Consider the following 23,605-nt stretch of genomic DNA (forward strand, 5'->3'; position numbering starts at 1 on the left):
TTCGTTAAATGGGATGAAATTGACTTAATGACTGTCTCGCTTCAAAAAAGAAATGTTGCACTCACTTGGGGTTCTAAGTCAAGGACTATGCTATCGGAGGAAGAAAATGGAGAAGGCAACCGTAGCCACCATTTCTACAGGCTTTTCAGATTACAGTGGCTGTTGCCTCTGTACCTGTTTTCTTCCATTTGGGAAAGGAAGGGAGGAAGAAAAATTGTAAAGGAAAGAAACACCATGCTACCTGGCTGCGGGTAACAGCCGCCCGGTACAACATAGCCGCTGGTGTGAGGTGCTGAGACTGCTGTGGGGCCCCTGAGCGGCTGCCCTTGCCCTGTTCCCGTTCCGCCTCCTCTCCAGGCTGCAGCCTTGCCTTCCCTGGAGGCCCCACCGCTCCCTGTCGAGAAGAAGGTGAGTCGGGGCTGCTGGAGCAAGGCACCGAGGCAGTATCTTCGCTGGGCGTCTCGCTGCGGGGCTGCTCCGTCGGTGGGGATTCCGGCCCCGCTGCCCCCTTGCGGCCCTCGGCTCCCAACGTCGTGGAAATGAGGTCAGGACTGGAAGACGACATCTTGCGCAGCAGCAGGTCATGCTGGAGCCCTCGGAGGGCCGTGCAGGGTTCCAGGCGCTTGGCTCCTCCGGGATCGGCCAGCTCTCCGCAGCTGCCCCTTGTGCTGACCTTGCGATAGCGTGACTTAGCACGGCGGCTACGCCCGGGGGATGGGGGCCCTTTCTGGCACACGGGGATGGCGAGCTGAGGCAGGCTGGGGTCCAGGATGACCTCCGTCTTTAGAATGTCTGGTCTGCAGAAGCGAAACAAGAGTTAGCTGTGTAACCTCGATGCCAAGAAGGGAGAGGGTACCGTAATTTCAATCGAACCCTTTAAGAAATTGGCTCCTATGTTGCTGTTCCAAAGGCTGCTTCCCCCCCCCTCCCACTTTTTGTAATTTTGCTGTTGGTGCTCTGTAGTCTTACATTAAATTAATGGTAGAATTCAATTTTTTTTTACTACCGGTTCTGTGGGTGTGGCTTCGTGGGCATGGCTTGATGTGCATGGCAGGGGAAGGATACTGCAAAATCTCCATTCCCACCCCACTCTGGGGCCAGCTAGGGGTGGTATTTGCCGGTTCTCTGAACTACTCAAAATTTCCACTACCAGTATTCCAGAACTTGTCAGAACCTGCTGAATTTCACCCCTGTATTAAATTATTAATTTTCTTGAAAGGAAGTAATGAGCAGACTAGAATATCTGAAATATAGAAAAGTATTCAGGTAGCCCTCATTTAATAACTGGCTGCTTAACAACTAACTTTTGAAGGTATTACAGACTCCAAAAAGTTATTTATGACCCACCCTTGAAGTTATAACTGCTGCACACATCCCAGGTGTTCATATAGTTTGCATTTTGGCAACTGGTTTACATTTACGGTTGCAGCGTCCTGCGGTCCTATGACTGCAATTTGCAACTTTTTTGCGGGTTTCCAGCCAAAAAAATGCCCATTCAGGAGAATGGATTCATTTAACGGCTATATGGTTCATGGTTTGCCTAATGATTGTGGTGACTCGGTTTACAATCATTGTAAGAACTGTCATAAAACTGAGTCAGGTCACATGGCGTTCTGCTTCATGATTGCAGTAACTTTCAACCAAAATTCCAGTCTCAGTTGTGGTCATTAAGGACTGGCTGTACTCTTATGTGAATTAAGTCTTCGCATGATTAATTTATATCGCTGCCCATCTCACCTAAGTATGGTGGGTAGCTCACATAAATTAAAAAACAACAACAATTAAAAATAAAATAAAAGCCATCAAAGTAATTTGCAGGAGATTGCAATAAATTACTAATCATGCCATCAGCCATCAGGCTCAGTATCGCCACAAGATGCTGAACATTTGGAAGCAAACTGAATACAGCAAAGAGGATACAACAAAGCATCTAACAGGACAGGTGTGCCCTCATGTCATTTTCCCTCTATTTGGGAGCCGACATTGGGCTAAATAGAAATTTAGGTTCTGTGCCCAATACTTACATTTTCTCTCCACATTATGGTTCACATCAGTGGTGAAATCCAAATTTTTTTACTACTGGTTCTGTGGGCATGGCTTGGTGGGCGTGGTGTGGCTTGGTGGGTGTGGCAGGGGAAGTATACTGCAAAATCTCCATTCCCACCCTACTCTGGGGCCAACCAGAAGTCGTATTTGCCGGTATTCCGAACTGCTTAAAATTTCCGCTACCGGTTCTCCAGAACCTGTTAGAACCTGCTGGATTTCCCCCCCGGTTCACATTATGCTACTATACATGGTGATTATTGTTAAACCCTTCCTGCGAGGGCCTTTCTCTGCAGTGGTTCACCTTTTGCTGTGAGGAGAGAGCTTTTGTGGCACATTCCTCTTCTTGATCAGTTTCTCCACTGTGTTGCCATGCAGGAGACTGCGGGATGGATGGTGCTTAAAAAGTCCAGGATATTTCTTCTCTAATGCTTGCTCTCGCCTAGGAGAAGGATGTAAAGACTGAAAACTCAGGAGGATGCAGAGAAAAAAACCCCCATAATTCATACTAGTTGCTCGGATCTTTTGGGACAGGAAAACAGGATGCATATAATACAATAAGGATGATCAGATAAAATATAGTGTATATTGGAGGCAGTGGTGGGTTTCAAATTTTTTTACTACTGGTTCTGTGGGTGTGGTTTGGTGGGCGTGGCTTGGTAGGCGTGGCTACTGTAAAATCTCCATTCCCACCCCACTCCAGGGGAAGGTTACTGTAAAATCCCCATTTTCTCCCGATCAGCTGGGACTTGGGTGGCAGAGAACAGATGGGGGTCAGGTCAGTCAGAATTTTTACTACCGGTTCTCCAAACTACTCAAAATTTCTGCTACCGGTTCTCCAGAACTGGTCAGAACCTGCTGAAACCCACCTCTGATTGGAGGTGGAGACCCTTTGAGAGCTGAATACAATGAACTTTAATGTATGCTTTTAATGCTTTTTCATTTTTAATGCTTTTTCATTTTAATGTATGCTGATTAGTGTACATTCAAAGTGACAATAAAGTTATTCTAAGTCTAAGTCTAAATACCAGAAAGCAATTTTAACTAGATGACTGATTGAGTGGTTGCTTGATTCAAGACCATTCGAAGAAACCCATACATTTCTGTTTGTAGAGGATGAAGGATAACCTGACTTCAAGATGAGTTTGGATTTTAATTCCCCTTGTTCTGAGTGAGAACAATTACTGCTGGCTCTTGAATTCCACCTGATATGGAGGATACCAAGTTGAGAAAGGCTGGGTAGAATTTTCTGCATTTTTTTTTAATCCAGGGCAAATACAGGTAGTCCTCGATTTACGACCACAATGGAACCCAGAATTTATGTTACTAAGTGAGAAATTTTTAAGTGAGTTTTGCCAAGTTTTATGACTTTTCTTGCCACATTTGTTAAGTGAATTACTGTAGTTGTTAAATTAGTAACACGGCTGTTAACTGAATTTGGCTTCCTCATATTGACTTTGCTTGTCAGAAGGTCACAAAATATGATCACCATAAATTGCCAGAACACTGCATCCATCATGCACTGCATCCATCATAAATATGAAGCAGTTAAACCAGGAGCGTCGCGGTGAGACTGGCTGGAAACTAGCAGGCACCGATGAGCCTTGCAAAAATCAAGCCAGACAAACCACTATCAGGGGTCTTCGGACCGGATCCATCTTGTAGGGATGGTGAAGAAGGAGAGGCACCTTGGATGACCAAGAGGAACAGGTAAGTTCCTCAGAGGTCAAAGGAAACTCTTCAATCCGGTGGCGGGGGCTGCAGTCATTACGACGGTCATGAAGCTGGGGCAACTGGAATAAGATTTGTGCAGGTGCACCTTGTGCAGGTGTTTTGGATGGAGTATTGGTACCGGGTGAGTGATTGGCCAACTCACAGGTAAAAAAGAAGCATTTTAAAAATTTTAAAAAGAAATCCCAGTAGGGAAATAGCGGCTAATTGGCATTGGGGAATGTTAATGAAGGGAGAAGAACAAAACAGAAGTTAAAGCACTAAAGCCCAGAACGGAGCTTGATATTTGGATTGGAAATTGGATTTGGAGATATTAAAATTATTATACGAAAAAGAAACCCAAAAGAAAATAATTTCTGAACAAGATTGGACATAATCTTAAAATTGTTAAACTTTGAAGGAAGAACAAAGAAAAATTCAAAATAGAAAAGCCTTGTAAAGGAAATTTTTCAATTGGATTTGAAATTAGGTGTTAAACTGGAATTTGGGATACATAAAATTAAGAAGAGAAAGAAGAAACTTGAAAAACATTTGACAAACGGAGTTAATACAAAAATTGGATATTTTGCAGCTTTGCTGATTTGAAACTTTTGGATTGGAAAGAGACATCTGTTGGCAGAATAAAAGCACTACAATGAACAATCTGAAATCTGGAAAAAATTACAGTGACCTTGAACTACAAGAGCCGTGAGAAGTTTGAAGGAGGATTTGTTTTCTTTTAAGCTGTTTGATCTTGACAACCAAAGAAGGTGGAAAATAATAAAACTGTAAATTGGATTTAAAAACAAATCAGAACGTCAAAATGTGGCAGGAACTAATTGAGATGGTTAAAATGATGTGTGTATCATTTAATCTTGATAGAAAATGAGAAATTGTGTTAGAACATATTCAATTGGATAAAGAGGCTAAGAATGAGAAGCAAGAAAACAGCGCTGAAGATAAAAACATGGATGATGAACAATTAAATGATTGCATTGGGAGTAACAATGAAAAAAAAAGAAGGGATAGGAGGAAACCACCTACAAAGAAGAAGCAGGAAGGAAGAGGAAAAGGGAAAAGGCTAGAGGAAAATATTTTTAATGATTACACTGGGATTAACAGTAGAAAAATAGAGAGGACAGGATGAAGCAAAAGAGAAAAGAAAAGGGGAATGGGATAAAGGGAGGAAAATTTTAAGAGATGGATTGCTGGATGGACCAAGAGAAAATGGTTAAAGGAGTAATTAATGGAAAGGAGGAAGGGTAATACGATATATACCTATAGTTATAAGTGAACTGCATTATTATTATTAATATTTGTGAGTGTATTACGAAATATTATGTAATACGAATAGTAGAATGGAGAAAAACAAGGGAAAGGAGGAAAGGAAATATGCTATATATTTATAGAATCAAATGAACTGTATCAATATCAGTATTGTAAAAATTGAATTATGATATAAATTGTGAAATATAAAAAGAATGGTATAAAGGTTAATATGATCTTATTATGTATTTAGAAGGGGTTAAGATATGGAGCTTCAAATGAAATTGAAATTGAATAAGATATTAATAGAAATTAAGAAAAAGAAGATGATTAAGAGATTAAGATAATGTTTCTATTTGAAAAAGATGGTGTGAAAAACAAAACTGAAGAAATATATTGTTTTCGGTAAAATGGTAAAATGATTAATAGGGAAATAAGAAATGATAAATTGGTACACCATAGAAAATAATTGACATTAAGAAATAAATGTGAAATATCAAGCTAAAATTAAAAAAAAAATAGAAACTAAGGATGGAAATGACTATGTTTAAATTAAAGGTTTTCAATAGAAAAAAGGAAATAAGAGGAAACAAATTGATGATAATTTATAAATGTTTGAGAATTATATCTGATAAATGGAGAAATATGATAATGAAATGAAATAAGATTAACATTGGAGGTTAGGGTGGATGGTAATATTGATTATAAATTAAATATTAAATAGAGATGAAAAATTTAAAAAAGTAAATAATATGGCAGAAATTGAAATATATAAATTATATTTGGGAAGTACTTATGTTATAAGCTGTAAATTTTGACTCGGTCAATACTCTATTCAGAAAAAATGTACTGTTTATGTTTAAAAAAATATTTTTTTTACAAAAATAAATAAATAAATACATATGAACCAGTTGTCAAGCATCTGAATTTTGATCATGTGACCATGGGAATGCTGCAATGGTCATAAGTGTGAAACGTTGTTTATTTTGAATGGTCACTAAATGAACTGTTGTAAGTCGAGGACTACCTGTACTTCCTTCTCATTGCAAATAGTTGCAGGAATTTTGGTTGGTAGCAATAGCAAAGCACCTCGGAAGGATGGAAGGCGGAGTCAACCTTGAGCCTGGTAGTCAGCAGAATTAGCCTGCAATACTGCACTCTAACCACTGCGCCACTTCCCTTATTCTGTGTTCCTTGCCTTATGGATAAAATGATGCCCCAAATCGATGGTGTGGTGTTGCTATTTGAGATCCAGAAAACATGTCAGGGGTTATGCTCAATTTCCTTTACTGGGGTGGAAGGGAGGGTTGAGAGAGAGCTGGTAAGCCAAAGCTCTCATTACTGAACCTTTCCCCTCTTGCTTAGATAAGAATACATCCCTTTAGGGAAAGTTAGCTCCAAAGCTTAGCAGCCATCCAGGACTTCTGCCATCTTACCGAAGCAGTTCTTTCTCCTTCAGCTCCAGCTGCAGCATGAGTGAATTGAGCTCCATATAAAGGTTGTTGGCCCGTTCCAGTTTACGTTCGTAGTGCTCCCGGATGTCCAAGGCATGCCTGCAGCAGAAGTAGGGAGCAAGAAAACTTTTCAAACATATAAACAATCGTGATTTTGTTATTTATTTGAGCTCACAGTGCTTATCTAGCAATCGTCTTATCCTCACACAACTCTGTGAGGTAGAATGGGTTAAGAGTGATTGACTGGTTCAAAGTCACTAACGAGTGGAGAGTTCCCCAACGTTGATCCACCTCAGTCACTACATTAGATTCAATACCATCCACAGGCTCTTGCTGTTATGGTTAGGAGAACGAAAACCGTTTTGTGGCACCAGACTGCAAGCTCTGTCCGTTTTAGAAAGGGTGGCGCTTCTTTCACAGGGCTTCTTTCAAAAGCTGCTGATTATTTGACAATCCTTTGCAGGACATCGAACCAGAGACAGCTTTTGAGATGCTTAATAGCAAGGACTCAGGTGAGCTCAAAAAATTACAGGTCCTAGCATCTTTGGTATTTGACGGACCATCACTGCAGGTTTAAGAATCATTAAAAAGAGGAAGATGCATTTAGAAGGAGTAGGTACATTGTTATGAAGTCAGTTCTATTTTTTGTCCCAATTTTCTAGCTCTGAAGTTTATTCTGTTCTATATCTTCATTGTTTTGTCCTTAAAACAACAACACAAGAAATGTACAAACATTTTTTTAAAATTTTTTTAAAAATGCTTCCTTTTTGCAAGCAAATTTGGCAAATGCAGTTTTATACATTTTTTCACTAGATCTACTTTTGTTTGCATTTTCTTCATGATATACATTTTTGCTTAGGATATCTTCTTGAAACTCTGTAATATGTTCCATAAAATATAAATGTCAACAGTTGCATTCCAATTCGCATATAGGTTTGGGAAATGAAAAATAAAGTTTCAAACTGAAATGCAAATTCAATTAATTTACCCTCAAGATTATGCCCAGTTCCATTTACAGATAACAATCATTAGTTTTAATAAAAGAAGTGGTAGTGAAATAAAAGACAGGGGAGGAATTGTCAAGTTTTTGGCTTCAATTCTGAGGAATACAAAATTGCTTCACTGATAGGGGACTCCCTCCCCCCAAATGTTGGTATTTTCAGCATGCCAGCAGATGCAAGAAATATACGCCATTATGTATAAACTTATCATGACAGGTGGCAGCAGTCAGCCATTCCTGGCTCTGCATGAAAGTGTCAAGTCTAGAGTGGGAGGTTGAAAAACACATCTTAAAGAGTGACAAACCACATTTTTAGTATCACAAGGAAAAGAACAAGGACATACATGTCCATATAGCCTCCAGAAGTGAAACTCAGCTCAGATGAGACCTTTTATTTATAAATACATATATACCATATTTTTCAGAGTATAAAGAGGGTGAAAATCTGGGTGCGTCTTATACTCCGAATGTAGCCCCACCCAGCTTCTCAAACGGAGGTTTCAGAGGCTGAAAGAAGCTTCAGAAAAAAAGCCTCAGAAACAGAGCTTCAGAGGCTTTTTTTCTGAAGCTCTGTTTCGGAGGTTTTCAGTTGCAGGAAAAAAAAAAAAAGCAAGGCACAGAGTTCACAACCAACAACCTGTTGCTAAAATTCACCTCTGGAATTAGCTGATTGGGGGTATGCCGGCAAGCTGATCCACCAGCCAATCAGCTTTTTTCTTATTTTCCTCCCCAAAAAGTAAGGTGCATCTTATACTCTGGAGCATCTTATATTCCGAAAAATATGGTAGTATTGAATCTTCTATGTTTTAATGGTTTCACACCTGCCTTACCTGAGCTCTTCTCGTCGCCGGTGGATCAACTCCTCTTCCAAACGGTGTAGACATGTCCCCTCCGATTTGATCTTTTCAAAATGGAGCTTCACTTCTTCTCGCCATTCAGCCTGGGGAACAAAATGAGAGCTCCATAAACTCATTCCCTGAATTCTTCTGGCTCCAGGCCTAGAGAACAGAAAACTGTTTACAATGGTGCTACTCTTGTAGATTATGGTACACCCCCCCCCCACACTGCATGGTATCTGTTCCATAATGAGAATAATGAAAAGTGGAGCTATTCGGCCCTCAGCAAAAGATGTGTCTGTTGGTCATCTCATTTTCCTAACTAACTTATTGTGAAAAGTTGTTTTACCATTTCAGAGATTAATTTAGTTTGTTTTTATGCTATTGTTTATGTAACTGCATTGTAAACTACTTTACAGTATAACGTGAAAAGAGGTCTATACATTTTAAACACAATTTAATACTAATTTTGCCAAGGAAGCCCACCTGGGATTTGAAGTAGGTTTCTTGAGGTGTGGACAGCACATCAGCAGAGGCGATGTCAAGGTGCAGCAGGATCTGACGGAAGGATGGGCGATTTCGAGGTTTGCTATTCCTGATGAAGGAAGGCAGAATACACTGAGGGGAAGGCACACAGTGTGGAGTCCTAGCTTGTTTGGTGGTGTGGTTAAGTTGCTGGGCCAAGAGCTGGAAGACCCACATTTGGGTTCACCTTTTAACAATGAAAGCTCATTTGATGTAGTGAGTAACAAAGATGATCCTGAAGAGATGCATGGGAACTGCTTCCTAGGCAAAAGGGGATGAAGCAGGGGTAAAATGCAAAATTTGTTACTACCGGTTCTGTGGGCATGGCTTGGTGGGGGCGTTAATGTGACTGGGTGGGCATGGCCAACTTTTTTTTTTTTTTTTACTTTTAAAAGCATTTTTTTCTACAACCTCTTTGGCCGAGGCAAACACTCAGAAGAAAGGGTTTTTTACTATTATAGTTGGCACCAACTCTAGTCACTTTCCACAAGCAGCTGAAAATGGAGTTCTTCCGGAAGATACTTATAATGATGTCAGACGCTGTCTGGAATGCAATTTTTTCTATTTTTGACTGCATGCCTTTTGCATTTTATCTACAGGTAGTCCTCGACATACAACCACAGCCGAGCCCCAGATTTCTTTTGCTAAGTGAAAGCGTTTTGCCCCATTTTACGACATTTCTTGCCGCAGCTCTTAAATGAATCACTGCCCTTGTTAAGTTACTAACACACTTGTGAAGTGAATCGGTAACCCTGGGACACTGCAACTGTCATAAATCTGAGTCAGTTGCCAAGCATCTGAATTTTGAACACTGTGACCATGGGGATGCTGCAACGGTCATAAGTGTGAAAAATGGTCATAAGTCACTTTTCTCAGTGCCGTTGTAACTTCGAACGGTCACTAAATAAACTGTTGTAAACCGTGGACTATCTGTAGTTATTGTTATTTATTATTTTGTTAAATGTGATCCATCAAGAGTCTGGTTATGATTGTGGTAGGATATACATGTGATAAACAAACAAACAAACAAATAAGCAAGCAAGCAAATAACCAAATAATCGTTAGTGGACATATATCCACACAAAGAGAATTTCCAGGAATGTGACAGCTGCCATTTCTATAGCTGTGCTCCATTTTGGGTATGACAATGCATATATTGGTGTCGACTTAAATTAAAATGTAAAGTGTAGAATTTAGAAACTGGCACGTAGAATTAAAGCTTGCTATATTGTGCATTAGTATAATAATTTATTTCTTGGAGTATTATTTATTCTGTTTGTAAAGCTTTCATTACAGAAATAAATGTTCTTTCTGCTCTCAATCAAACTTTGTATCATGAGTTTTCCTCAGTATGGTCATTAAGTGCTCCATGTACGGATAGTCCTCACTTACCAACCTCAATATAGACTGACAACTCCATCACTAATTGGCACAGTCATTGAGTCAGACATCACATGACAACACTGTTTTGTGACATCAGTTGTCACTTCCTGCTACGGTCATTAAATAAATCACCCACAGTCATTAAGTGCAACATCACATGACTGTGACTTGTGACTTCATGCTGGCTTCCTCATTGACTGCTTGTGGGAAGCTGGTTGTGAAAGGTCACAAATGGTGATCGAGTAACCACAGAAACTGCAATGGTTGCAACTCTGAGGAATGATTGTTAAGTCTCCATATTCAACACCCTCATAACTTCAAATAAATGATTGGTAAGTGAGGACTAGCTGTAATGTAGTAAATAGGAATAGAAGCTCATTGGGTTCCAGAGTAAGCTTCTATTATGAAGTATTTTTTTTCCCTGTTGTGTAATCTACCTGATCTTCAGAAATAAATCAAGGTGAGTTCTGGAAAGAGGTGTGTTGCTCAAACTTGACACCTTGAGACTGGCTTTCGATCTTAACACAACCTACTCCATAATCTTGTTATGGTATGATAAACTGGAGGAGATTGCTGAAGAAAAGATGGCTTAAATTAAATATATATGTTATCTACATTAACCATCTGGCAAAATGCCGTTCATCTCTGCGTATTATTTTAAATTCATTCAGTAAGATGTGCTAGTAAATGTCTTTTTTTTTAAATAATATTTTCTTGATACCCCCAAGGAATTTGTGAACAGCTCTAATCTGGAAGATCACAGTTTCTTTAGCTCAGGTGTAAAGGAAAGGAAACCTTGATCCTAATAGATCAAAAATGAGTTCAACTTATGTAAAGAGAGGGATTTCTGGAAAGATATAATTCATAACAAAAAGACATACAACATTTTGGGTTTCATATGACATAATTGGGTTGATACATCTCTGTCCCCCATGAATAGAAGCCAGAGAAGTGTATCCGAAAAACACATTGTAATTTTTTTCCCCAATTATATATCATGAGGAAGAAAAGATGTGGCAAAAGTCAGGCATTCTACTAGATTTAATTGGGCCTTCAAATTCTATTAAAACATGAATACTAATCTTCGCAATCTAATACTCTCTGTAAATTTTAGACTGCAATCCCCATCAATCACAGGCAGGACAGTAGAAGGCTATCAGATATGGAACATATTCCCCAAAATGTGGAAAGCAGCAATAATATGTAAAGGCTGACCGAAATGTTCCTGTATGGTAAATACTGTACTCCATGTGGTTGTAATGGTGAATAAGGTAGACTTCAATCAATGTTTATTGTCTTTAGGCCTAGTTAAGGAGGCCATTCCATACAGACATAAAAAGTATCATCTGGATCTCTGCAGGACCAAGGCAAATAAATAAGATTGGAGGATATTGTGTCTCAATTCTCTGGAGCTTATATAATCTTAATAGATTATATAAGAAGTGCTTTCCTCCTTTAAAAGTTTATTTCCTGAGTTTTGAATTTAACTGTTTTTTTTAAATGAAACAGGATTACTTCCCCCCCATTTTTTCTCTCCCCCATAGCATAATGTAGTTTTCCTTTCCTTTCCTTTCCTTTCCTTTCCTTTCCTTTCCTTTCCTTTCCTTTCCTTTCCTTTCCTTTCCTTTCCTTTCCTTTCCAAAAAGACAGGGTGGATTTAGAATTTTCATTTCTTTCAAGCTATAGTTGAGCAGGGCCTGGCCCTGGACTAATTCTGGAGGCTAATTCTTTCTCCCACAATTTATCCCAGGTTGCTGAGAAGTGATGTAACTTGGAAACTTACCAGCACTGTCTCAGCAGGATCTTGAAGCCATCTGGGCAACTGGTAGGCACAGGTAGGTGAAGGCTATTACTGCCCACTCCCCAGATGATGGCTGAGGAGTCCACATCCTTGTAAGGAATCTCTCCAGTCAGCAACTCCCAGAGAACAACCCCAAAGGACCTAGGTGGGAAAGAAAAGTCAATTGAGTAGAGGAAGCCTCTAGCATGAACAACCATTCTCAATGGGCTTCTCCTTTTACATTCTTTTCCATCCATGTTTTCTCCCCAAACAGAATCTCTACCTGGGAGTATATACAGGTGAGACTATGAGTAATAGACAAATACATCTAGAGAGCATAAAGTAAATCTGTGCATGAATAGGGATCTATTATTAGACCTTGGTGGGAGTTGTGGTCCAACACACCTTTGTTTGGGTATGTGTTGTGTGGATGACAGAAGCCAGAGCCCAACACATCTGGGGGAGGCACTGGGTTGTCCTATGCTTTGGCCACCCACTCAAACCTTCCCAACTCTCTCCACTGCCTCTTTTTTGGGTTAGCTCCCCTCACCAGATGTCAACCTTCTCAGAAACAGGCTCATTCCGAATCACTTCAGGGGCCATCCAGGCCACGGTGCCAGCAAAAGACATCTTGGTGCTCTTGTCACTAAGCTCTTTGGAGGTGCCAAAGTCGGAGATCTTCACCACATCATCATACGTGATCAGCATGCTAGGGGAAAGGAAAGAAATGGAGTTCATGGCTCCTTCTAAGAGACAAAGTGCTCTCTGCCATCAGTTAGGGACGATAATATATGAATAAACCCCTTTGTGAAAAAGCACTTTTTCCTCCTCCATGGAATAATAATAATTTAATAAATTTATATGGTACCTGTGGGCTGTATCTTAGAAACTGTGGGCTATATCTTCCTAGAAGGTAGCAGACAACTTTGCCACAAAGTTTGTTTATTTGTGTAGTGGCGTTTTAAAAGAATATAGGGTATCATCTACTTCTTTAACCTATATTTTATTGAATGGCTCATAAAACATATTTTTCCTCACAGTTATTTACAACTTTGTTGGAACATCTGGATAATCCCATGCAATTCTGATGTGTCTTATTCCTAAACCAAGTTTTTCTCAAATTCCTCCTACTGCGCCTAGACTACAAAACACCTGGAAATCACAAAACAAGAATGATTAAAAAGGACAAGATATGGTTACAGCCCCTGCTCTTGTTTCCTCAGCAAAAATAGCGGGGCTTCTAAACTCTGCCTGAGAAAACAATGCCCTCCTTCACCCGAACAGACAGCACTGCAGCTGCTGCCCCACATCTTATTGTTTTGACTGATGGTGAGGGAGGGTAATGCTCTTCTTGGCAACCACATTTAATTATGGAAGGGTTTTGTTCACATCTATTCTTTGCTATACTTTTGTCACCTTCACTATTGTCTTCCCTGAAGTCTCATTTACGTACAGGGTAAACTCCTTGGAGATAAGCATTGTTTTGTTTGCTTATTTATGAAACTCTGAAAACCCTGCCTCCGCTCTCAACATATCAGAGAAGCATCCATTACAGAAACAGTGAATGCCCTGAGTTGTACACAGGCATGAAAAAGAATTGTGGATGAAACCACTGACAGGGAGGTAGAGCAGACTGCTAAACCTCCCACTTAACTGTAACATTTTGAGAGATATTTTGAGCTTTCAAAAATGGCAGGTTTTGTTTCAGTAGGAAAACACCAATTTGCCCTCAGTAACCCTGAGTTCCTTGCCACTGCCTGCATGTCACCATGTTAGTCTCCTGGATCTATTTAGCTCCCCTTCTTACTTGGGTGACTTGAGGTCTCGGTGGATGATCTTATGGAGGTGCAGGTAGTTCATGCCACCAGCGATGCCCATGGACCAGTCCACCAATAGCGAGGGAGTGACTTTGCGTCCGGCACGTAGCACCTCATAGAGTTGGCCCTGGGCACAGAATTCCATGATGATGCAGTAACAGGGAGCCTGGGTGCAGACACCCCTGCAAGGAGTGAGAAAGGACAGAATAAGGATGGGCTAAAAAGGACCAGCAGGACATTTTACAGTGACAGAGAAATAACAGTGCAAGCTTAGCATACTCTTCAAAGACTTATTGTGGAATGATGATTTCTGGGGAGACAAAGAGCCAAGATTCACTTCTGCCTTGTGTCCCAACAAGAAAGCCTAATGTTTAATATGTGAGAAGGGCTGCTGTTGTTCAGAGACAAGCCAAAAGTTATCCCTAATGCTATCAGGTACTTGTGGAAAATTACCCAAATTAGTCAGCATTCTATGGTCCAGAACCATTTTGTTTTGCAGCTGCAACAGTAGTTGGAGGTCCTTCTGCAACCTTCATTATGGATTGAACCATTGAAAATATGATTCATTCACCTATTGTAGATATGGTTCATTCACCTATTGTAGAGGGCATAGGGAATGCTCATGAAGGACAAGACAAAGAATCCCTACCAAGATCATGGTCAGATAAGAGGGGCTTGAATCTGTCTTAAGAAACTTGAGAAAATGTCTTACACAAGTCCCATCCTTAGCTGACTTAGTTTCTTTGTCTACCTTATAGGGTTGACATCGATATATGAATAGACTACTGGAATATGAAATATCATTGCTAGATAGATACTCTTATCTATTCCATATCTGGGGACCACAAAGATATTTGGGACTACAGTTCTTAGGAGAATCGATTTGGCATAGTGGTTGGGGAATGAATGTAGAAATTGAGAGAATGTGAATTCTAGTTCTGCCTTAGGCACAAAGACAGGTGGGTGACCCTGGGCCAGCCACTCTCTCAGCCCCAGGACGCAAGCAATGGCACTTCTGAAATCCAAAAGGAATCCTAACTACTTGCTAAAGAAGTCACCAAGAATCAACACTCATTCAAAAGCAGACAGACAATCTTAGAAACACCTAGCAGTTAGGAAATATAAGAATTATACCCCAATATACCTGGAAATATTCTGGTTGATTCTAAGAAGATTGGAATTATGGGAATTATAATTCCAACATTTGAAATAACATTACTTATTTTATATAGTATTACTTTCCTGTTTCTTTCTAGTGGGAATCAGCTAAGGTCACACTCAATTCCAAGAAATGTGGCAGAGCCAAAATGAAACCTAATTGTGATGCAGTGAGCATTACAATTCAGTTTACATTTGTTCATTATAGTTAATATGATTACTTTTCAGTATCCAATAATCTTCTCCTGCCATGTGAAAAACTACAAACTGAGGAGAGGCTGACTACAGCCACAAACTCTGATTTAAAGAAAAACCAGGGCCGATACTGGGAAGCATTGGTTCCAGAAAAGGAAGTATCACAGTGATGGTGAGCCTATGACGTGTGTGTCAAAGATAACATGCCACGACATTTTGGATGTCAGTGTTCACCAACACTTGACGTATTCTCAGAAACATGCCCCATCCCTGTGCAATTTTTGGAGTCTGCAAAAGCTGCACAAGAATGAAGGGTGTTGTCACGTGGCCTCCAGACCCTCTGGAATTCGTGCAAGAGGACAATGTTCTTGAATGGCCTCCTAACCTTCTGAATAGGGCATGTTTTTGCACAGTTTTTGGAGGCTGAAGAGGCTGCAGAAGAGCTATTTCAAGAGCAAAGACCTTGTGCAACCAGAGCAGCCTCCGGTAGCCTTCAGAAGCCTGTCATTAGAAAAAGACCATAATCTGTAGATGGTACATGGCAGATCCTAGACAGTGCTGGGCTATGCAGACAATCACACCATTCCCCAACGTTTGTGTATCTTGGGAAGGCAGCCTTTTTGAGTGGTAGTGATGGTACTAGGGCGAAATCGAGGCCCAGTTCTCTGCTTCAGGCCTAGCCTTGGTGCTATTGCCAGGTGCCACTGTTCAAGGTGGCCTAGACGGGGAGATAGAAAATTGTTTCTCTTTTGTTTGGAAAGTGGTGGTATTGACATACCAACAGAGCCAAGTTAGGTATTTTCTGAATTTTTGACATGCAGAGCCAAAAGATTCACCATAACTACACTAAAATAAGTTGGACATGCACAAATTGGGTTTTTTTTTCTCCATACAGTCTATGGCTAGAAACGCAGCTGATTGCTGTATGTGTTGTATGATTGCTTCTGCTGTACTCAGGGGTGGGCTGCTGGGCGTTCGCAGGGGTTCGGGAGAACCTCTATCTAAGATTCTGTGCAGTTCGGAGAACCCCCAAATCCCATTCCTAGTTGGCCATGCCCGCCCCACTCCGCCCCTCCCAGGAGTCCCCATGCGGCCCGTTTTGGATGCAGGTAAGTGCAGGGCGCATGCAGAGGCTTGGGAAGGGTGAAAAATGGGCCTACTGGAAGTTCGGGAAAGCCAGAAACGGGGCCATTTCCGCCCTCCAGAGGGCCTCCGGAGCCTGGGGAGCCGTTTCACCGTCCCAGAGGCTTGAGGAAAACCTCCGGAGCCAGGGGATGGCAAAAACGACCCCCCCTGCCCTGGTGCAGGAGGCTGACTAGGCCACGCCCACCATGGCCACACCCACCCAGCAACCAGGCAGAGAACCCCTTGCTAAATTTTTTTGAAGCCCACCCCTGGCTGTATGTGTTTATGGGTGAGGGAGGAGGAGTAAGTTATGGTGTTTGGCAAAGACATTTGCCCTGTCCAACTATGCTCAGAAAGATTTCATTCTTAAGGAAGGCAGGGCCAACTCCCTCTTGCCAGCACCGCCCCACTCACTTGAAGGTGATGATGTTGGGATGCTTGAGTTTCCTCAAATGTTTGATATCCGTCTCCTTGAGGTCTCGCACCTTCTTGACTGCAACTTCCTCCCCATGGAAACGTCCCAGGAAGACAGCACCTTGCGCCCCACTGCCTACCCATTGCAAGTCCATGATCTCTTCAAAGGGTACCTCCCACGGGTCTGCATGGAGAGGAAAAGAAAGTGGTAGCTGTGGGTTGTTCAGAGGAAGGCAGGTTTTTTTTATCCACGGGGCAAAAAAAATCCTGCCTAATGTCATTCAGGAATAACCGAAGTAGTGCATATCATTGCAGGAACAAATGTAAACGCTGCAAAGACATGGCATTCAATAAGCTGAGAGTGCATTTAAAAATAATAATAATAATACCAATCAGGTTTCTAGCCCTTGCTAGCATAAAGAGGATTTGTAACAACAACACTGCTTGGATTTGCATATATACTATGCAGGTACATTACAAAATCCCAGGAGCTGGGTTTTTGGGAAGAATTTGATGTGTGAAAGGCCAGAACCTTCTAAACTGAACTGGCAGCTGTGATTTCACACTGTCGTGTATATAATAACAGTAATATAATTTTACACACCATCCAACTCCCAGTGCCTCTAGTATAGCACTCTGGTAACGCAACTTCTTGTTTGGAAAAAGGGAAGAAAAGATTCCCAATGATGATAGGGTGGAATAATCAGTCTAGCACAGGGATGGTGAATCTTTTTGGCACCAAGTGCCCAAACTGGAACGCGCAGGCATGCGCACCGGAAACCCGAAGACCAGGTAGCTGGTGCGCACATGCACACCAGCCAGCTGATCTTGAGGTTTCCGATGCTCCGGCGCACGCGAAGATCAGCTAGCTGGCATGCATGCGCGCACCGGAGCTGCTGGTGACAGCGCGCGTGCCCACAGAGAGGGCTCTGTGTGCCACTTCTGGCACGCGTGCCATAGGTTCGCCATCACAGGTCTAGCATCTTGCTGCTCACACCCTTTGGCCACAGCTTTTCTTATAGCATCGCAGTCGCATTTCATAGGGATGGTTCCATTTATCTTGGGTGCCATAAAAAGGGACTGGAAGAAAATAAATAAGCAGCAAGTTCAAGATTTAACTCAAAGTGTGAAGAATATTCTGCATTCCTTCATGTTTTTTTCAAGAGGGAAAAACTATATGAAGGGCATTCAGTCATGACAGGTAGCCCTGAAGTATTTGTTACCAGTAGAAGCCACTGAATAAAAATGAAAGTAGTCCGTCTTAAAGTATGTTTGAGAAAAAAATAGCTGGAAAATTCATGTTCAAACTGAAAAACCCACATCCAATATTTTGGCTGATTGGATCTCTCTGGGGAATTGCCCCTCTTAGTCACCTTTCTTGATGCTTCTGGTAGAATGGTGATCAAACAGATGTTTATTAAGACCTACTCCAAAGGCAGGGAATCTATGCGAGTTGGATTTTCTTTGCCTACAACACCAAACTGTGCTGAATGTTATCGTAGCATAGGCATTTCAAAGAGGGGAAGTTTCCCCTCCCCAACCTCTTTTTAAAGAAAAACCAGGATCAGGATTGGGAAGTTATGATTCTGAAAGACACAAGAACGTTTTAAGTATCTAATTTTCTACTTAATCAGTAAATGGATGTGATTGCTCCCAGCTTCCTTGGTCCTGTCCATTTTGTGCAAGTAGGTGGGAAAGATTCTTTTCAGTTGTCTCTTGGAAGAGAGAATTTGCTTTTCTTGATGTGCAGGAGAAAGTAGAGAGCATTTCTGTCTACTCCAAGTATGGGAGCTGAGCTTCTTCAAAAGAGACTTTCCTGCCCCCCACCCCACTCCAGGCTCTGGTTTTAAAAACCTTGCTGTCACCAAGTTTACCATCTCTAGTTTTTGATAGAGTTGCACTTCCCAAAGCAGACCTTTTAAAGCAGGGGTCCCCAACCTTTCGGACCTCAGGGACCACTAAATTCATAATTTTAAATCCCGTGGACCACTAATATGATCTGCCTAAAGACTGGCTGGGTGGGTGTGGTCAACTTGATGTCACTCATGTCGAGGGTTGCCTTGCCAGCCTTTACTCGCCCCCCCCCTCCCAGCCACTCCTCGCTTGCCCACAGGGCCCCAACAGGAAGCAGTTGTTGGAGCTAAGCAGCCACCAAGAGAAAGAGTTGGCAAAACAGCTGGCTCAGTTCAAATTGGATCTGACCGAGAAGGAGGCTCAGTAGAAGCACCTCACTGAGGACTGGGAGCATAGGCTTTCCAAGGAGAGGAGAAACCTGCGGGAGTGCAAGGCCAGGTAGCAATGCCTGGAGGCTCAACGGGCTGAGATGGTCAGCCAGTTCCAGGCCATGATGCAGTCCCACTGGAACAAGGCCCTCTGGCTCTTCGCCACCAGCAGCACTTCCCTCCAGCCTTCGCCCAAAACCCCACACCAGGAGGATGAAGCAGACCCCAAGTTGGATTTTCTTCTCCTTCCGACCTGCACAAGAAGATCCCGAAGGGGGAGACATTCTGCAGCAATACAAAAGTTCATTGCACGTATCTGTCCCAGGGGCCATATTTGAGGCCCCATGATTTAGTGCAATATAAAAAATGCAAATAATTTTTCTGCAGACCACCAAAATTTTCTCGTGGACCACCAGTGGTCCACGGACCACCAGTTGGTGACCGCTGTTTTAAAGTAATTTGAGAGCTCTCCTGGACTCTCATCTCCCGTTCAATGAGCAGATAGTGGCCATGGCCTAGGAAGGCTTTTGCAGAAATCCATCTTTTGTGGCAATAACATCCTTTCCTAGTTTGTGAGGCTATGATCACAGTCACTCATGCTCTAGTGGCCTTCTAGTCAGATTATTGCAATACATTCTCCATAGGGCAACCTTTGAACACCTGTTATGGTTGTTCCTCACTTTGCCAATATAATGTCTCTACTCTGCTACTTAATAAGATTCTGGGTGCAATTCAAGGCATTGATTGCCATATATAAAACATTACAAGACTTAAGATCTGATTACCTTTAGAACCTTTTCTCTTGTTGCTTCTGCCTGACTAGTAAGAACAGTCAGAGTTGGTGTGCTCTAGATCTGAGCTATAAAAATGTGACTTTATGGGACACAGTGGGACCTAGGAGCTGTGTCTTCTTTGTAATTGCACCCACCGTATGAAACAGCAACCCCCTTCCTCAAGATTTGAATGGCCGACTATGTTAGGCTTTCATAAAGCTGTGAAAACTTGGCTCTTGCAGCAGGTTCTGGAGCAGAGTGTAATGGTTTGTTCCTTGTAGTCTACTCTGACAGTATAATCCTATGGAGTTGGTTATGCCCCTGATACAAGGTTATGTAGTATTATTGTATGGCTTGTTATTTCTATTGCTTTTAATCATGGCATGTGAGCTGCTTAGAATACTTTCAGTGACTGAGGTGGCATGCAAAATAAAGACTGTAAATGATCATATTCTTTTTGGCTCAAAAGAGAAAATAATGGGTTTTTTTTTTAGGTATCTGCAGCTTTTTATTTTAGAGTCATGACCCCTTCATCTGCTCTTCTCCTTAGAAGCTGCAACGTCAGGCTTTCTCTGATTTTGAGAAACTTCGGTACTAAGCAAGTAATAATCTAATCTAATCAGCTCAATTGTACATAAAACGTTTAACCATCAACACAACTGACTGGAAAAATAGAGGCAAAATGGCCATGCCACTCTGGTCTGGAAATAAGAACTGGGGATTCAAATTACCCAGTGACTGGAAAAATTGCAAAAAAAAATCTCCATAGGATTTTTTTGTTTGTTTGTAAGATTAAAGTGTTAGGTATTTTTGATTTTCGCAATTGCACATGGTCGATTTTCTAATATCCTTCTCTTTGAGTCTCTAACAGTGCATTAGTTAACTGGAACATTTGGTATTGACAAAGTTGATTTTACCAATGTTTTCAGGATTCAGGGTTCAAAGGCAATACTCTAGATTGCTCAAAGAAACAAACTGGCAGCTAGCATAGCAACAAGCATATCTCTATTAAAATAGTTATAATTATGCCCATTTGGCTAGCACTCATTCAAATTCTAATTATGGCATTTTGGATCAAATTCATTTCCACTCAATATATAAAGACAGCTTCTTATAGAGTGTTATTTTGGCCTAATCCCCTAATAATTATATGAACAGTCAATAGAGCTTCATTCCTCATAAGTATAGTTAGTCTGTAAACTAAATTTATGACTAATTCCTGACACAGATAGAATCAGAAAATCAAGGGTCCCCATGTTCTTGAGGGGCAGCAATGGATGAAAAGAATCATGCAACAAATCACTGACTCTGGGAGAAAGCCTTGATCCAAACTGAATCCTGAGAAAGCCTTGATCCAAACTGAATCCATTTCCCCCAAGACTGATTGAATTGCCAATTGCATTTGGGAACATATCTTGAAAATAGGGATACAGAAAATTCCTTATAGTGAATCAAACACCTAAACTCATATTGTTCACATCAGACTGCTATATCCTCCAGATGTTTTGAACCAAACTCCCAAAAATCCTTGCTGTTTGCTAATGTATACTGGTCTGGTGAGAACTGAAATCTGATAGCTATAGGGGCCCCAAATTCCCTACACCTGATATGTATGTCTGGAAAGAGTTCTCCATGATTTAAATAAGGGTCTTTCCCAGCTCTACCTGGAGATTCTGTGAACCAACTTAGACCTTTCTGTATGGAAATCATGGAGCCAACTCTCAGCAATAGGATTCGCTTCATAGATTATAATCAGAAGTCACTATTGTAGGATTCTTTCAACTGATAATGCCCATTCTTGCTCCTGGTGGTCACCATGTGGTCACTATGTTCCTCACCTTCCTGCTGCTGTTTGTGTTCGGTGGAATATGCTTTGCCAATCATGGTCCAGACAGGTTTGAGGCAACCAAAAAGCCCTTCGAGAAAGCCACTTCCTGTCTGGCAGTGGATCCGTACTTGGTCAGCATGGTAGCGGGTGGGCCGGACTTCAGGATTCCCAACTCCAGCACCTGCGCCAGCTCCGCCTCCTCCCCCACTACCAGCTTCATTCTCATGGAGCTGCAGCACGCTGTTGGCGAATTGTTCGTGGGTCTCCTCGCTGGGGGTGGGACTGTGTCCACCGCCTCCACCTCCACTCCCATCTATGGGCAAGACATCTCGCAACACACACTGTGTGGGCGTCAAGTCCTTCTCAGGGGTACAGTCCGAGGCATCTGGATCCAACTTCCGGAGGGAATTCTCCGTCAAGATAGTGTTGAAACTGCCAAAGGAGGGGGAAGGGGTGCGGGTCTCGTGCAGGCAAGCCATGATGATGCGTATCTTGGAGTAATGTACAGCTAGTCCCTAAGAGGCAGAAAAAGAGAAAAAAGGAAAGGGTCATGGATTAGACAACTAGCAGGAATCAAGGAATGGTGGGATCTGTGAGCCGAGTTTTCACATTAGTAAGTAACTCATGGAATATCAAAAAGAATTTGGAACATGGAACTACAGGTAACCTTCAACTTAAAACCATTTGTTTAATGGTGAATGTTCGAAGTTACAACAGAACTGAAAAAAAGTCACATGTGACCAGCCTTCACACTTAACAACTGTTGCAGCATCACCACATGATCTAAAATTAGAGCACCTTAGCAAACAGGCATGTACTGATGATGGTTGCTGTATTCTGGGGTTGTTGCTCATGACACTTTAGGCATGAGTAGACATTGCGTCCTTTTCATTGAAAATGGCTGTATGTACACATGTAGAGGCGACCAAGAGAATCTGGAAAAGGAAGTGTCTTTTCAGATGAAATATATGTGTGATTAGAATGGCTGAGTGATGAAAAACCAGTGAACAGCTTTGAATAAAAGCACATGTATAATTTGGAATTTAACATGGAATTTGGCCCTTGGGATGTTTTGATGAGAGACTCTACGCTAGTTGGGCTCCATCTTTAAGGCTGTAAACCATGTTTCCTCTATATCTTGTTTTCAAGCTATTAGAGACCTAATCAAGTAGTGTATCAGCATTCCAGAAAACCCCCCAACTCCAAGTAAAAACTCCGACGCAAGCATCTTTCAAAATTCTATTTACTAGGATAGGTAAACTGGCACATTTGGGAAAACCCGAATCTGAGAGGTCCGGGTTTTCCCTCAAATCAAACCTCCCCAAAACCATCCCCTGACTCCTCAGTTGATCACATGCTTCAATCGCTAACCGTCCCATCTCGAGACAGCACTCCGACCACTCCTTCTCCAGATGCAGGATTGGCCTGACCTTGACTGACAGGAAGAATGCTATTATGTCTAAAGACAACCCCTCTACTAAATCCCCCCTCCTACTTTCCCACACATGAGAAAGTGGCAGCACAGAAGCTTCCGGCCTAATATGGCTTCCAAAGTTGACGTACTGTGCATCTGTAAGTCAGAAGGGCGATGAGGATGTATGGTACATTCCTCTCCAGAGTTTACACTACAAACAACTAAAATGGAAATTTAGTTATCAAGATCTTTGCTTTATCCAGGTTTGTAATTATGCAAAGCTATGTCATGGCATTTAGCCAAACTTGGTTATATTTCCATTTTTCAGAAAAGCAGATGATGTTTGGGGATAGTGCATATGAAACAAAATGAGAATATGCACCCCTGTGGTTTCATTTGTTATAGGTTTATATTGTTTATGTATTTATTCATTAAGATTGTTTTAAGCTGCTCCCTTTCCTCAAGGAGTATGAAGAGATTATCATGAAATCTTTATACTTGAAACTTCCATATTTGGAAAGCAATATATAGACTTTCATATTTAAAAGAATACATCTTTTTTTTAAAAAAGCACAAAGTCACACATTTAGATCTTCTTGTACTGCTGTTTCCTGTAACAGAAATCCTCATGATTTGTGAGAAACTTTGCGGGAATATAGCCT

The 23,605-nt window shown here is 41.5% G+C and overlaps 1 protein-coding gene across 1 annotated transcript in view; it reads right to left on the bottom strand.

Annotated features, from left to right (window-relative positions):
* MAP3K12 (mitogen-activated protein kinase kinase kinase 12) overlaps positions 1-22,008 on the bottom strand; it is a 30,005-nt gene extending 7,997 nt beyond the window's left edge. Inside the window, exons 1-10 of the mRNA XM_058165666.1 lie at positions 21,540-22,008; positions 16,707-16,890; positions 13,805-13,996; positions 12,548-12,706; positions 12,001-12,159; positions 8,796-8,904; positions 8,304-8,413; positions 6,456-6,572; positions 2,348-2,485; positions 242-797 (exon numbers count right to left, since the gene is read on the bottom strand). Coding sequence (XP_058021649.1) covers positions 242-797; positions 2,348-2,485; positions 6,456-6,572; positions 8,304-8,413; positions 8,796-8,904; positions 12,001-12,159; positions 12,548-12,706; positions 13,805-13,996; positions 16,707-16,890; positions 21,540-22,008 — 2,193 coding nt within the window. The remainder of the gene's footprint in view (positions 1-241; positions 798-2,347; positions 2,486-6,455; positions 6,573-8,303; positions 8,414-8,795; positions 8,905-12,000; positions 12,160-12,547; positions 12,707-13,804; positions 13,997-16,706; positions 16,891-21,539) is intronic.
* Between the last annotated feature and the right edge of the window lie 1,597 nt (positions 22,009-23,605).

The sequence above is a fragment of the Ahaetulla prasina genome, chromosome 2 (assembly GCF_028640845.1).
Source record: "Ahaetulla prasina isolate Xishuangbanna chromosome 2, ASM2864084v1, whole genome shotgun sequence".
NCBI classification, from domain to species: Eukaryota; Metazoa; Chordata; class Lepidosauria; order Squamata; family Colubridae; genus Ahaetulla; species Ahaetulla prasina.